The sequence below is a fragment of the Amblyraja radiata genome, chromosome 19, assembly GCF_010909765.2.
Source record: "Amblyraja radiata isolate CabotCenter1 chromosome 19, sAmbRad1.1.pri, whole genome shotgun sequence".
NCBI classification, from domain to species: Eukaryota; Metazoa; Chordata; class Chondrichthyes; order Rajiformes; family Rajidae; genus Amblyraja; species Amblyraja radiata.
Window position 1 is genome coordinate 35,807,804 of NC_045974.1, and position 13,798 is coordinate 35,821,601.

General features: G+C 41.1%; 1 protein-coding gene across 4 annotated transcripts in view; it reads left to right on the forward strand.

Moving 5' to 3' along the window:
- Positions 1-12,528, forward strand: part of tbc1d30 (TBC1 domain family member 30) — an 80,522-nt gene extending 67,994 nt beyond the window's left edge. For 2 of the 4 annotated variants that reach the window (XM_033038228.1, XM_033038230.1), the window contains 4 exons: positions 138-274; positions 2,777-2,986; positions 5,220-5,291; positions 11,431-12,528. In XM_033038228.1, the coding sequence (XP_032894119.1) occupies positions 138-274; positions 2,777-2,986; positions 5,220-5,291; positions 11,431-12,194 (1,183 nt within the window). In that variant the 3' untranslated portion in view covers positions 12,195-12,528. The remainder of the gene's footprint in view (positions 1-137; positions 275-2,776; positions 2,987-5,219; positions 5,292-11,430) is intronic. The other 2 variants (XM_033038229.1, XM_033038231.1) reach the window with 1 other exon arrangement.
- The last annotated feature ends 1,270 nt before the right edge of the window (positions 12,529-13,798 follow it).

Here is a 13,798-nt window from a genome sequence, read left to right on the forward strand (position 1 = left end):
ATGCGTGGCAAGAATAAACTGAAACTTAAAGCTGTCTAATCTAACTCTTTCTGTGCTATTTGAGAGTGAGGTATTTGTGAATAACCCTTGTCTCTGTAGAATTAAACTTTACATCATACCTATAATTCTCACGACAGAAGTCTCAGTAAAACCAAAGACAGTGATGAAGAGATTGATTTGGATGATGAAGACGCCATAGCTTCTGCTGTTGGTTGCCTGGGCCCATTCAGTCTTCTTGTTCCAGAGTTACAGAAGTATCAGAAACAAGTCAAAGGTAATCTTTGATGTAGCATCTCTCCTTCTTTTAATAATGATGATATTTTGTTAGAATATCCCAAAGGGGTATTGTTCAGGAAAGGGAAAGGGTCTGAAGAAGGGTCTTGACCCGAAACGTCACATAATCTTTTTCTCCAGAGATGCTGTTTGACCCACTGAGTTACTCCAGCTTCTTCAGTTTGAACCAGCATCTGCAGTTCCTTCCTTTGCTAGATTCTGTTATTGGTACACGTGGCTCTAGTATCTCACAACCGTAAACCTGTAAGTGTTTGCTGCTATTTTTACTGTTGCTGGGATCAGCTTTAATTATGCATCATCTGGTGGCTCATGCCAAATACAGTATATTATTTAGTTTGGCTAAACTGCCAGCTAGAAAACCATATGCATTCACCATATTCTGAACGGCTTGCCAAGCGTAACTGCGTCAAGATCTAATTGCGGTGGGAAGTATTGTCTAGGTAACTGATTTGAACTGGACATGTTGGACTAAGCCCACAGCCAGCCTATCCATCCCTGCACTGACCTGGGTTAGACAAGGAGAACTGTCCTCCATACACTTCAACAAACAGTAAATAAAGTTTAAAACAAACTAGTTCAGCATCACGACACATTTCAGCTCAATTCAACATGATCACAGCAAGTGTCACAGCATATAATGTAAGACTGCATCAAAGGCCAGAAATTTCCGCAGATCGCACTCTACAGCCGTGACTTTACTGGAAGTCGGGCAGAACCGTGCTAATGCGCTTGGTCCAACGTGACCAGTTCCAGACAGTTTCAGGCAGGATTTCCACGACATCTGTAGCTGATGGACAGAATCAACTCTGGGAAGGCTCCTGGCCCACGTCTCCACTCATCTAAACAATGTAATGGTAATTTCCAACAGTTATCACCAAGTAAACTTGCCAAGACGGATGTGAAAGAGTTCAGACATATCATGGCCAATTTACCACAGGTGAAGAAACCACCAGGGGATGGGCTTTTTGGATTTTGTTTTCAGGATGCAGGCAACACTAGCAAGTTTACAATTTATTGCCCACCCCTAATTTCTCTCCGGAATATGAGCTGCTGCAGTCTCTCCGTTGATGCTGCTCCTATAGAGTTACTTGCTAACCCGTGTGAAAGCAAAAATCTGCTTGTGCTGATGCTGATTTTTTTTCAGCACCAATATACTGTACTAAGAGTGAAATTTCCAAATAGTCTGGTGATTTCTAACACAAAGTGCTTAAATATGCATTACTAGAACAACTTGATATTTTATGTATGAGATTTGCTTTCAATCTAGCTAATTCAGCTTTCTTTCAAGTACCACCTGTGTAAATGTGCAATGTGCACAACATTAGATATGGTGCATTTATTTATCTGCAGTAATGTGGTACAAGTAATCACAGTAACCCAAGAGCAGCATTGTGGCACAGTGGTAGAGTTGCTGCCTCACAGCGCCAGAGACCTGGAGTCGATCCTGGCTATGGGTGATGTTGGTACAGCATTTCTCCATTCTCCCCGTGACCGAATAGGTTTTCTCTGGGTGCTCTGGTTTCCTCCCACATTCCAAAGACATGCAGGTTTGTAGCAAGCAAGCAAGTTTATTTATATAGCACATTCCAGCACCAAGGCAATTCAAAGTGCTTTACACAAAGCATTAAAGAGCAATCAAAAGCAATTAAAAACAGTCATTAAAAAGAATGGAAAATAAAAAACAAGCCAAAGTAGAATAAGGCAAGTATAAAATACAAGAATAAAAGTTACAGTACAGTGTAAGAAATGAATAATTATTTAATTTAATTAAAGGCAGCCTCAAACGAAAAAGTCTTCAGCCCCGATTTAAAAGAACTGAGAGTTGGAGCGGACCTGCATTTTACTGGAAGTTTGTTCCATATATGTGTTGTATAAAAACTAAACGCTGCTTCTCCATATTTAGTTCTGACTCTGGGGACAGAAAGCAGACCTGTCCCAGACGAGCTCCAAGGTCTGGATGGTTCATAATATGGCAGAAGATCAGAAATGTATTTTGGCCCGAGACCATTCAGTGCTTAATGAACCAACAGTAATATTTTGAAATAAATTCTTTGATAGACTGGAAGCCAGTGTAAAGACCTAAAAACTGGAGTGATGTGATTCACTTTCTTGGTCTTAGAGAGGACTCGAGCAGCAGCATCTGAATCTGCTGCAGCTGTCTAATCAATTTGTTACAGATCCTGTGAAGACAGCATTGCAGTAGTCAAGTCTACTGAAGATAAATGCATGGTCAAGTTTGTAGGTATATTGTAAATTAACCCTAGTGTGTAGGATAGAACAAATGTACAGCTGGTCGCTGGTCCACGTTGTATTTCTAAAACTAAAACTGAAGCCTTCATCTCAATGGAGCATTGCCTGAAGCCATGTAGTATATTGTTGATGGGTTTGTTCTTCCATTTAGCCTGCAGGCATGCAAAGTGTGATAGAGAATCTTTAACAATGACATTTAAACCCTTCCATGTTCTGATTGTGATTTCTGTAGAGCAACAGGACGAGCAGATCCTGAAATCAAGCAACATTGCTGAGCTCAGCCCTGGGGCAATCGATGCAAGTCGCAGTGAGCACCACTCTGTTTTTAACAGCATGATGATGGAGCGCATGACCACTGACATCAATGCACTGAAGCAACAGTACATTAGGATAAAGAAGAAGCAGCTGCAGCAACAGGCCCACTTCATCTTAATCAAAGCAGGTATAATGTCAAATAGAAACATAGAAAATAGGTGCAGGAGTAGGCCATTCTGCCCTTCGAGCCAGCACCTCCATTCAACATGATCATGGCTGATCATCCAAAATCAGTACCCCATTCCTGTTTTTTCCCCATAACCCTTGATTCCTTTAGCCCCAATAGCTAAATTTAACTCTCACTTGAAAACATTAAGCAATATAGCCTCCTTAAGCAACATAGCCTTCCCAACAGGACTGTCTGAGCCAAGATGCTGGAATGTTGGTCATAGAGTGATACAGTGTGGAAACAAGCCCTTCGGCCCAACTTGCTCAAACCGGCCAACATGTCCCAGCTACACTAGTCCTACCTGCCTACGCTTGGCCCATATCTTGGGTTGTTCTGGGAGGACTATGACATCAGTTCATTTCACGTGCCAAAAGATATGGGGGACTTTGTAGAAGCAGCAGTAACGATGCCTTTCCAATGCTTTGAGGTGCCTGCTGCAGGTAGTCTATGCCTCTGAAGTGTACAGGAGGCTAGGTTCATTGCTGCCCAGTAGAATACATTTATGCCAATCGATGGTCCTGATCTTCCACCCATTTATTCTTTGACAGATAGTCACTTTCTAATGTTATATGTTATATCAGTAAATTATTCGATTGCAAGCTTTTCATTATTTACAAAGTAATTATTCAAGAAATATTACAAGATTTCATGTTGTGTACAGGAGTTGTTTGTGTCTTTCATTTAACGCATTAGAAAAACCTGGTGATAAAAAATGCACTTGGGACATCAGTTTATACTGTGGCCCAATTTTCACTCTGAGATGGAGACCAATTTTCAGGTTTGGTTTTGATGACCCAATCAATTAATAATCACATTCTGACATTTGTTGGACAAGGCATGCTTCTTTTGCACGTCTGATTCTAAATATCAGCCATTTTGCAAAGCTAACTAACACTGATATGAGGGGGAGGTAAAATGGGATGCATGTATATGATCTGGGTTATATCACTGCAAATGTATATTTAGGGATGTGTTTGTGACCTTTTAATGTATTTAAGTTTAAAAAGTGAATTAATTTTTAAATATTGAGTTTGAAAATGAACCAGGATGCCTCATTTGTCATGTAAAAGTCTAAAATGTGTGATTTCCCTTTCAGATCATGGAAATGCTCACATTTTAAAATTACATCTAATTACTTGTTTTAGCAATAAGGACATTTGATGTGCCTGCTTTTTGAAGCTGTTAGTCTGCCAGCCACCAGATTTCTGGGTCTAACTTGACAGTGTCACTAACTGATAGGAATTACAATTATCTGTGAAACACAACTGAATTTGTGGAAAGTGGTAGCATTTCAATGTCTTTAAAAAATCACAGGAAATAGTGTTGAATTCACATACTCTCAAGGTTCATAAAGTTTACATTACTGACAAAAAAACATTCAATTTTATTGCCATCATGCCACTGTTGGCAAGAGAAGAGCTATGTAGTCTAATTGCACTTCCTAGTGATGTGATTAACAGCACATTGGTTATGATGTGTGAAGACCACATGGACAAAGGTTTAATTAATTGTATTGCTGTTTTACTGGTTTTACACATGATGATTGAAATATACTTGTGTTAGTAACTTTGCTGACTGAAGCAATGGTGTATCTTCACCAATCACCGAATCATAGAAGGAGCATTGGTCCTGGTTTCAAGCTGGTAGACCGGGCCCTCAGTTTAAACTTTGGTTTGTCATGGGGTACATGATAGCTACCAGTATTCATGTAATGGTATATTGGCCATAGTGCCAATTACAATAGAAGGAATAAAAAAAGTCTATCAGACTTCCCACTTTTGATGGCCGTTGATTGTCATATCTGATGGAAAATGCAGAATTGTGGATGAAGCAAAATTGAGGTTGAATATAATTCCTTTCATTACCTAATAGCTTGCTGTCTGGGCTCGTTCATGAAGACCAGCCATTTATATTTGTACTGGTCAGATACAATGTGGAACGTGTTTCACTAAAGGTGGGTGATTTCCATGGATGAGAAAGAATGACAAATAGCAACAACAACAAAACTGATTGTTTAACACACAAATTATCAGTAAACAGAGGGTGAGGCATTTGGAACAAAGTATTTCAAAACTATAAAATGAATACATTTCAATATATTAATGATTTCCAATCAACGTACCTGCAATGTAAATTCTGTGCCGATTATTTCATTTTGTCCAGTTTTTAAATTTTGTGTTTCTTTTATTAGGAACAGAAAATGAAATGAATCCTGGGATCATCTCAGATCCTAGGGACCAGATGAATAATGCTATTGAAAGAAGTTAGTGTATTTTGATTTTATTTTTCATTCATTGTTCTCCATCAACTCTAATGTACTGAGGCACAAAATATACTAACACCTTTGCATAAAATATTGCTTCTCTCTCATTTTAATGCATTTATCTACTGTCTCCTCCTTCCTCCTTTTTTTAAGCTATGTGCTACCTTTTTTTAGAGAATAATAAATCGCAGCAATATATTGAATCTTGAAAACTACATCCATCACAGTATTAGTTTTTGTTAAGGAGGGTCTCGACCCGAAACGTCACCCATTCCTTCTCTCCCGAGATGTTGCCTGTTAACAGGCTGAGTTACTCCAGGCTGAGTTACTCCAGCATTTTGTGTCTACCTTTATTTTTTTTTTGTTAATGTCTCTTCAACTTTTTTAAGATGGTGGCCATCTTGGCTGTGGACCCACTGAGACCCTTACTCAAGGGGAGATAAATAAAAAAATGAAAACGGGTTCCCTTGATTGTTACTGTTAACTGATATTACACCCATAGTACAAGTGATCCAATATCAATACAAGGACTCACATAATGCAAATGATTTAGATGGCATAAATTTGTTAGGGTTCCCTAAAACAATATGTAGACAGCCCAACTTGAGGAGGGACCCTACTGGGCTTGGTATTGGGAAACAAGCCTGGTCAGGTCACTGATGATTCAGTGGAAGAACATTTGGGGATAGTGATCACAGTGTTGTAAGTTTTAAGATTATTTTGAACGTGAATAAGTCTGGACCTTGGGAGAAAGTACTAAATAGGAGTGAAACAGATTACAATGTTAATAGTCAGAAGCTAGGGAGAGTAAATTGGGAGCAGGTGTTGTTGCACAAGTCCACATCAGACGTGGGAGTCATTTAAATGCCAGTTGATCTAAGTTCCAGATCGGCATGATGCTGTAAGTTGGTGCGATATGGATAGTGAAGTAAGCTAACTTTGGTTGACCCAAGAGGTTGTAAACTTGGTCACAAAGAATAATGAAGTGTATGTAGGATTTAAGATTAAATCAGCCAGAGCCTTTGAGGAATATAAAACAAGTAAAAAATAACTCGTGGCCAATGAGAAGGTCCAAAATAAGCCACGGAATGTCTTTGGTGAATCAGATTAAAGAAAATCCCAAGGTTTATTATGTATACATTAAAAACAAAGACCAGGGAGAAAATAGGATCATAGGAATAAAGATGGAATATGTGCTTGGAGTCGAAGGATGTAGGTGATGTACTAAACAAATGTCAGTGATACAATGGGACGCTGTGTGACAGGTGCCCTGCCAGCAGTGTGTTCTTCATTTCGTCTTTTTTTGCTTTTTTAGTGTGTCCAAATGTGTGTTTTAATGTCTCTTGGTGTGTCTTGTGTGGGGGGTAGTGAGGGGGGGGTAAGAGGGGAACCCCTTTCGGTCGCCTCCTCCACGGAGAGGCGACTTTTTCCACGTCGCCTCCCTCGCCATGGATTGGTGCGGCCTTTCCCGGAGTCGGGCCTAGAGTTTCAGCAGCGGGCACAGTGTGGACTTTTCATCATGGAGCGGGTGAGCTGGGGTCGCCAGAAGGGAGTGCTCTAATCGCTGGCCCGCAGACTGTTACAGCCTGAAGCTGCGATCTGCGGAGCTTCTAGGCGCGGTGTCCGGAGCCTGGGACCCCTCGCTAGGGACCCCTGCCTGGGGAAGAGCTCTGACCATCGGCCTGCAGCCTATAACATCCTGAAGCCGCAGTCTGCGGTAGGGAAGCGCCGATTCGGGGCTTATCGTCCTGACGAGAGGGCCTGTACATCTGGCCGCCCGCAGCGGCGACTGCGGAGGTTTATGGTCCCGACCACGGGGGAACAATGGAGGAGGACTGCCTGTACTTCGTGCCTTCCACCACAGTGAAGAATGCTGTGGTGGATGTTTGTGGTATGGTGTGTTCTGTTTTGATTGTACCGCTGCTGGCAAAATTAATTTCACTGCACTTTGTTGTATATGTGATGAATAAATTGATTGATTAATTGTTTTGCAGCTTCACCAAGGAGAAGGACATGGAGGACATTGAGATCAGTGTTGAGTTTACTAATCTGCAAAGGCAGTTTGAGATCAGGATGGAGGTTGTGTTGGGGTACATGAAGAGAAATTAAGATGGATAAATCCCAGGCCCATCTATCCCAGGTTATTAGAAGCGGCAAGAGAAGAGATTTCACAGGCCTTGACAAAGCTCTTTGCAACATGTCTGACCGCAGGAAAGGTCCCAGAGGACGGTAGTGCAGCCAATGCAGACTGTAGAGTAGCCAATGTCTTTATTTTGTTTAGAAAGGGAAATAGATATAATCTAGTGAATTAAAGGCCAGTGTTCCTCACATCAGTAATACAGAAACTGTGGGAGAGGATTCTTCGAGCTATGATTTATTCCCATTTAGAAGGGAATGGGCTAATTCAGGCCAGTCAGCATGGCTTTGTACATAGCAGCTCGTGTCTTACTAACTTGGTCAAGTGTTTTGAGGAGGTGACAAAGAATGACTGATGAGAGAAGGGCAGTGGGTTTCTGTCTACATGGAGTTTAGTAAGGCTTTTGATAAAGTGGACTGATCCAGAAGATCGAGATGCATGGGATTAATGGTGACTTGTTCAAATGGATTGAGAACTGGCTTACTGATAGAAGATAGGGGGTTGTGGGGGCAGGCTGTTTTTTCAGACTGGATGTTTATGAACAGTGAAGTTCCGCAGAGATCTGTGCTGGGACCTCTGTCATTTGTGATTCTTATAAATGATTTGGACATCTGTAAAAAGGTCAGTTAGTGTATTTGCTGGTGACATCAAGGTTGCTGGCGTTACAGTGTATGAAAGGCTATCAAAGAATACAGCAGCATATAAATGGGTGGAGAAATGGCAGGAGTAATACGAGCAAGTGTGAGTTGGTGCATTTTGTGAGGTCAAATATAAGGGGAAAGTATACAGTTAATGGCAAAAGCCTTAACACCGTTGATGTACAGAGGGATCTTGGAACCCAGATAGAATGGTAAAGAAGGTTCATGATATGTTCACCTCCATTGTCCGTTAATTGAGTGGAGTAGTCGGGAGGCCATGATGCAGCTCCATAAGACTTTGGTTACACATTTGGAGTTTTGCATGCAGTTCTGGTCAACACATTGTAGGAAGGATGTAGTGGCTTTGGAAAGGGGGCAGAGGAGGTTTATGAAAATGCTGCCGGGATTAGATGGTATTACCCACCAGGAGAGATTGGACAGCCTTGGGTTCCTTTCTGTGGAATCCCAGAGATTGATGGGAGAACCGATAGATGTATATAAACTCATGAGATGTATAGATAGGATAGACCGTAGAACCTTTTTTTATTCCCCAGGGTGTAAGTGTCAAAGACTAGAGAGCATCGCTTTAAGGTGAGAGGAGCAAAGTTTAAAGGAGATGTACAGGGCAAATCTTTTATGCAGAAGGTGGTGAGAGCTCAGAATGCGCTGACAGGGGTGGTGGTGGAGGCAGATATGATAGTGGCGTTTAAAATACTTTTAGATAGGCACATGGTTATGCAGCATATAGAGGGGCATGGATAATGTACAGGCACATGAGATTAGTTTAATTTATTTGGCACAGATGTTGTGGACCAAAGGAACTGTTCCTGTGCTGGACAGTTCTATGCTCTATCCCAGGTGATAGAACTCACAGACTATTCCAGAAACGAGCAAATTATCTCTTAACAAATTATATTTCTTTGAATATTCATGAAAATGACGGTGCTCTTTGCCCCCCCCCCCCCCCCATTCACACTCGCATACGTAATGTATTTGTGTAAAAAAATTAATGTATATCTTGTGTAAAAAAAAAAATAGCCACTCTTATAATTCAGTTGCTTATAGTATGCATTCATCATTTAACTGCATCTTCTGTACGGAAGAATATTGACTTGCAAGTATTTCTTTGCAACCTTCCTGTTCCCATGGGATACTAGATCTTTAGCCCCCTCACCAATCCAGGGCTGGTCAGAAGAGATGGGACTTTAGACGTTAAAGATACAGCATGGAAACAGCCCTACGCCCACCGTCCATGTCGACCAGCGATCACCCCGTACACTAACACTATCATACACACTAGAGACAATTTTACAATGTTACCAAATCCAATTAACTTACAAACCTGTACGTCTTCGGTGCGTGGGAGGAAACTAGAGCACATTGAGAAAACCCACGCGGTCACAGGGAGAACGTACAAACTCTGCACAGACAGCATCCGTAGTCAGGTTCAACCCTGGGTCTCTGGCGCTGTAAGGCGGCAACTCTATCATTGTGCCACTGTGCTGCCCTATTGATCAAAGCTATAAGTATGTCACCTTTATTGGAATTTTAATTGAAGTAAACTTCAACAGAAAAGAACATTCTGCGTCTGTGCAATACAAAACAAATCATAGCCTTTTGATTGCTTAACAACGACATTATTCCATTTCCACAAAGAAGAATTTAAATGGCAGTTCTCTGCAAATACTCACTGACATTTTTATAAAAATTACTGCAAATCCATTTTGTTTTAATACCTGACAGGATTAAGGATGGTGTTTCTGTTAATTTGCTGTTATGTAATGGTCAAAAGGCTGAAAAGGGGCAATTATTGGAAAGCACAGTGCATCAACTCCAATCCTGATTACTGGAATGTACAATAGTTCTTGGATCTACAATGCTCGAATCAAGTCATGCTTAATCAGACTAATCTTATCATATTTTCTCTTCATAGCACAATATACTTCGGGGTTAAATATCCTAACAGATTGGAGTAATATAATGTTGTTTTACAGTGGTTTACTTAACTATATTTCACTGGTAACTTCTTATTTTTAATTAAATCTTGATTGATTTGTTCATGAGCAGCTTACAAAGACTTGGATTTTAGTTGGACCGCAATATTTAATTGCTAGTTTGTTTACATGTTGGTTTATAACTCAAATAAAGTGATAAACATAAATAGAAAATGCTGAAAATACTCAGCAGGTCATGCTGCATCTGTGGGGGGGAAACAGAGTTATGTTTCATTTCAGAAACCATTCCTCCGAGATGCAGCCTGACCTGCTGAGTATTTCCAGCATTTTGTATCTTTGTTTTTGAGTTCCATCACCTGCACTTTTATATTTTCAAGTAAAACGATTTTCTGTTTGATATTCTGTGTTGATGGTTGTTAATGTTACAAAATGTATCTTATATTTTTAATTTTCTAGTCTGATGATAGTATTAAGGGCCTGTCCCACTTGGGCGACTTAGTACGTGAGTTCTGGGGAGTTTACCCTCGACGCATACTCGCAGCGTGATTGACGCCGGGTCGTAGGAGGTCTTCATAACTCTCCTTCATGCTCGAGAGTGGTCTCCGCTTACTCGAGGCCTCAGCTAGGTTGCGGCGTTTTTCTCAATATGTTAAAAAATGCCCGCGAGTAAAAAAAGGTCGCCATGGAAAAAATCGATCCTTTTTTTACTCGTAGGTTTAGTCGTAGTAGGCCGGTATATTAGTCGTAGGTAATCGAGGGTAGTCGAAGGTAGTCGTAGATAGTCTTCATCATAGTCGAAGGGAGGTCGAAGGAGATTGAAGGAGGTCGTCTTCACTCTCCACTATTCGGTGTCCAATTTTCCCAAAGTTAGTCGCAGCTAGTCATAGCTAGTCGAAGCTGGTCTTCAACATAGTCGAAATAGGTGGAAGGAGGTCTTCTACATAGTCGAAGGAGGTCTTCAACATGTCATTTTTGAAGACCTCCTTCGACTGTCAAACTCTTCTAAACTCGCTACACTGCATATATATTCCATAGGCTAGACTTGCATTGTAGCTCTTTCACCTCTGCCTCAAACTCAAAACAGCTTCATAAAAATGTGAATGTTCTCTACTATACTTGTGACCTCTGAAGTGTGGCTGCCAAGTTGTACTGGTTTACAGGTGACAATGTGTAGTGGACCCGTGCCCACCAGGATCTAAGTTAAAAGTGCTCTGCCTTTGTGACAACATGCACTCAAAGTTCACCAAAATCGTACAAAACGGGTCATTTATTGTCATTTTTTAAATCGGAGTTTTCAGTATGAACGTTGTGTCCCAGCACTGATTTATTTTGAACACTTTGAAAGAGGATGTGAATTTCCCTGTTGTTTATTAACCAGTTTAATTTTTTTTAAATTGTGTGTTCTTTAGGTGAAGGAACTGCCACCACCATTCTGCCTTCACAAACCAATGAAACTCCAATGATGAATCACCTGCTCCTGGGCAAGAAACTGCAAGTCACCAACCGGATCACAAGGAATGCTGTCCTTCACGTGGCCGGATCAAGGGCCCCACACGACGACACAAAGTCTAAGCTGAACTCGCCGTGGCGAACGCACATTCGTGTTCACCGCAAGAACCTGGCAAGGAGCAGGCACCAGCTGAGCTACAGTGACACCATCGGGCTGATGGAAGAACAAGGGCAAGTCACTAAAGGAAGAAATACAAAAGCAGTGGAAGAGTCTTCCCTTAGCTCTAGCGAGTGTGCAGAAGCCGTCACTGAAATTGTTGAGGACCGCGTACAAGCACAAGGAGATGGGGAGACCTCCATGCCAGTTTACAAGGATGCCAATGACAACGTGACTGAGATTCAGCACCAGCTAAAACTGTTGGATTTGACCCAAACCGACACATCTACAGTGGAGCTTCCCAGCCCGTCACCAAGCCTACGGCGTTCCTCTGATTCTTCGGATTCTGATAAAGGAATTCCAGATCTCGGCCACAGGATTAGCGCTGTGAAGTCTCAGACATTTAGCCCATTTCCAAGCATTAAACCTCCCAGAAAATCAGCAGCAGCGAGAAATTTGGGTTTATACGGCCCGACTGAGAACACTCCGACTGTTCATTTTCCCCACATGAGGAAAGGTGCACACAGTTCTGGAAGCAGCAAAGTAAACATGGCCAGGAAGGAGTGAGGCAGCCACAGACTTTTGGTGATGACCACTTTGATATAATTTATTCTTAAATTAAGATGTTTAAAAACACTTTATATCATGTGCAATGTTACAAAACCTACAGTATGGAAACAACACTTTAAAAATTAACCATGGTCAAATTTTGAGGTATTGTTGGATTAAAAGCATTTATTGAAATTACGGACCAATATTAGCAGCGCTGTCATCTAAAATTAATGGATGATTTACGGCAAACAAAAAATTTATGGTGGTAATTCTTAAACTTGTCACTATTATTGTCCTATCTATAGCTATTGTATGAAGTGACAATAAACACTACTGTTTACAATTTTAACAGCAGATTCTTTTTCACTACTCACTTAAGGGAAAGATTAAAATCTCACAATAATAATTGTTTCATACCTGTTACCAAACTTACCCAATTGCAGTTGCATGGGAAATTATGATTCAGACAGAAAATGTGGGACTATTTTAAGAACCCTGTATAGCCTGTACACATTTGGATATTTATGCTATCTCCAGAGGCATTAAGTTGACTATATGTTGTTCCTGGCCATGTTCCATCTCTCTCTCTGACCTTTGCAACTCAGAAATCAAAATGGACTTCATTTTCTATTGAAACCCGCATCCATGTTTCATTCATGTAGGTCATATAGGTCTGAAGAAGGGTCTCGACCCGAAATGTCACCTATTCCTTTTCTCCTGAGATGCTGTCTGACCCACTGAGTTACCCCAGCGTTTTGTGCCTGTCTTCCATGTCTTGTTACTTGTGGAGTTGACAGTTCTTGTCGGCGACCCCCTGACCAGTCTCACATCCCATTTCTACCTGTTCAGAGTCAAATTTGGGAGTTTATATTCTACCTCGGGTGAAGACTAAAACTTGGCTGAAACTTCAATGCCCTACTCTGCTGTGTAAACCTTCAACGTTAGATGTGCTGGTGTTTTTTTAGAGGTTGAACTGTTAAAACAAATTTCATCCTGCAATACCACTGGATGACTGCAAACAGCCCTGTAGCGATCTTTTAGGGAGTTAACTCTGGGATCCCAACAATACTTGTGTTTTGATTAATGTCACATTTAAAAAAAATGATCCGGTTGTTATCATCTTGCCGTTTATGGGATTATGCAAATTACCTGCTACATTCCCTACATCATATCAAACGTTTCATTTCTTTTTACCCTTCAACATCCTCTTGTCCATAACTCTGCTGATTTTGCACTGAATTGCAGTCTTTTCACACCTGTGTTTCTCAACATAGATAGCCTCCCAGTTGCGTAGGAAGGAACTGCAGATGCTAGTTTACACTGGAGAGTCTGAACAAGGGTCTCGACCCGAAACGTCACCCATTCCTTCTATCCAGAGATGCTGCCAGATGCTGCTTGAGTTACTCCAGCATTTTGTCTCTCGCCTCCCAGTTAAACAGGTGTTTCTTTTTAATGTCCATGTTTAAAAATCACTTCATTGTCTCAGTCCTCATTATCTCTGTTGTCTCCAGCCTCTTGAGTCATTCACTTGGCCTTGTCAACGTTCCTGATTTTGACTATTCTAAGTTAAGATTCCAAGGCCCTTTGTTTTGGAGTTCTTTCCCTAAACCTCTCTCCTG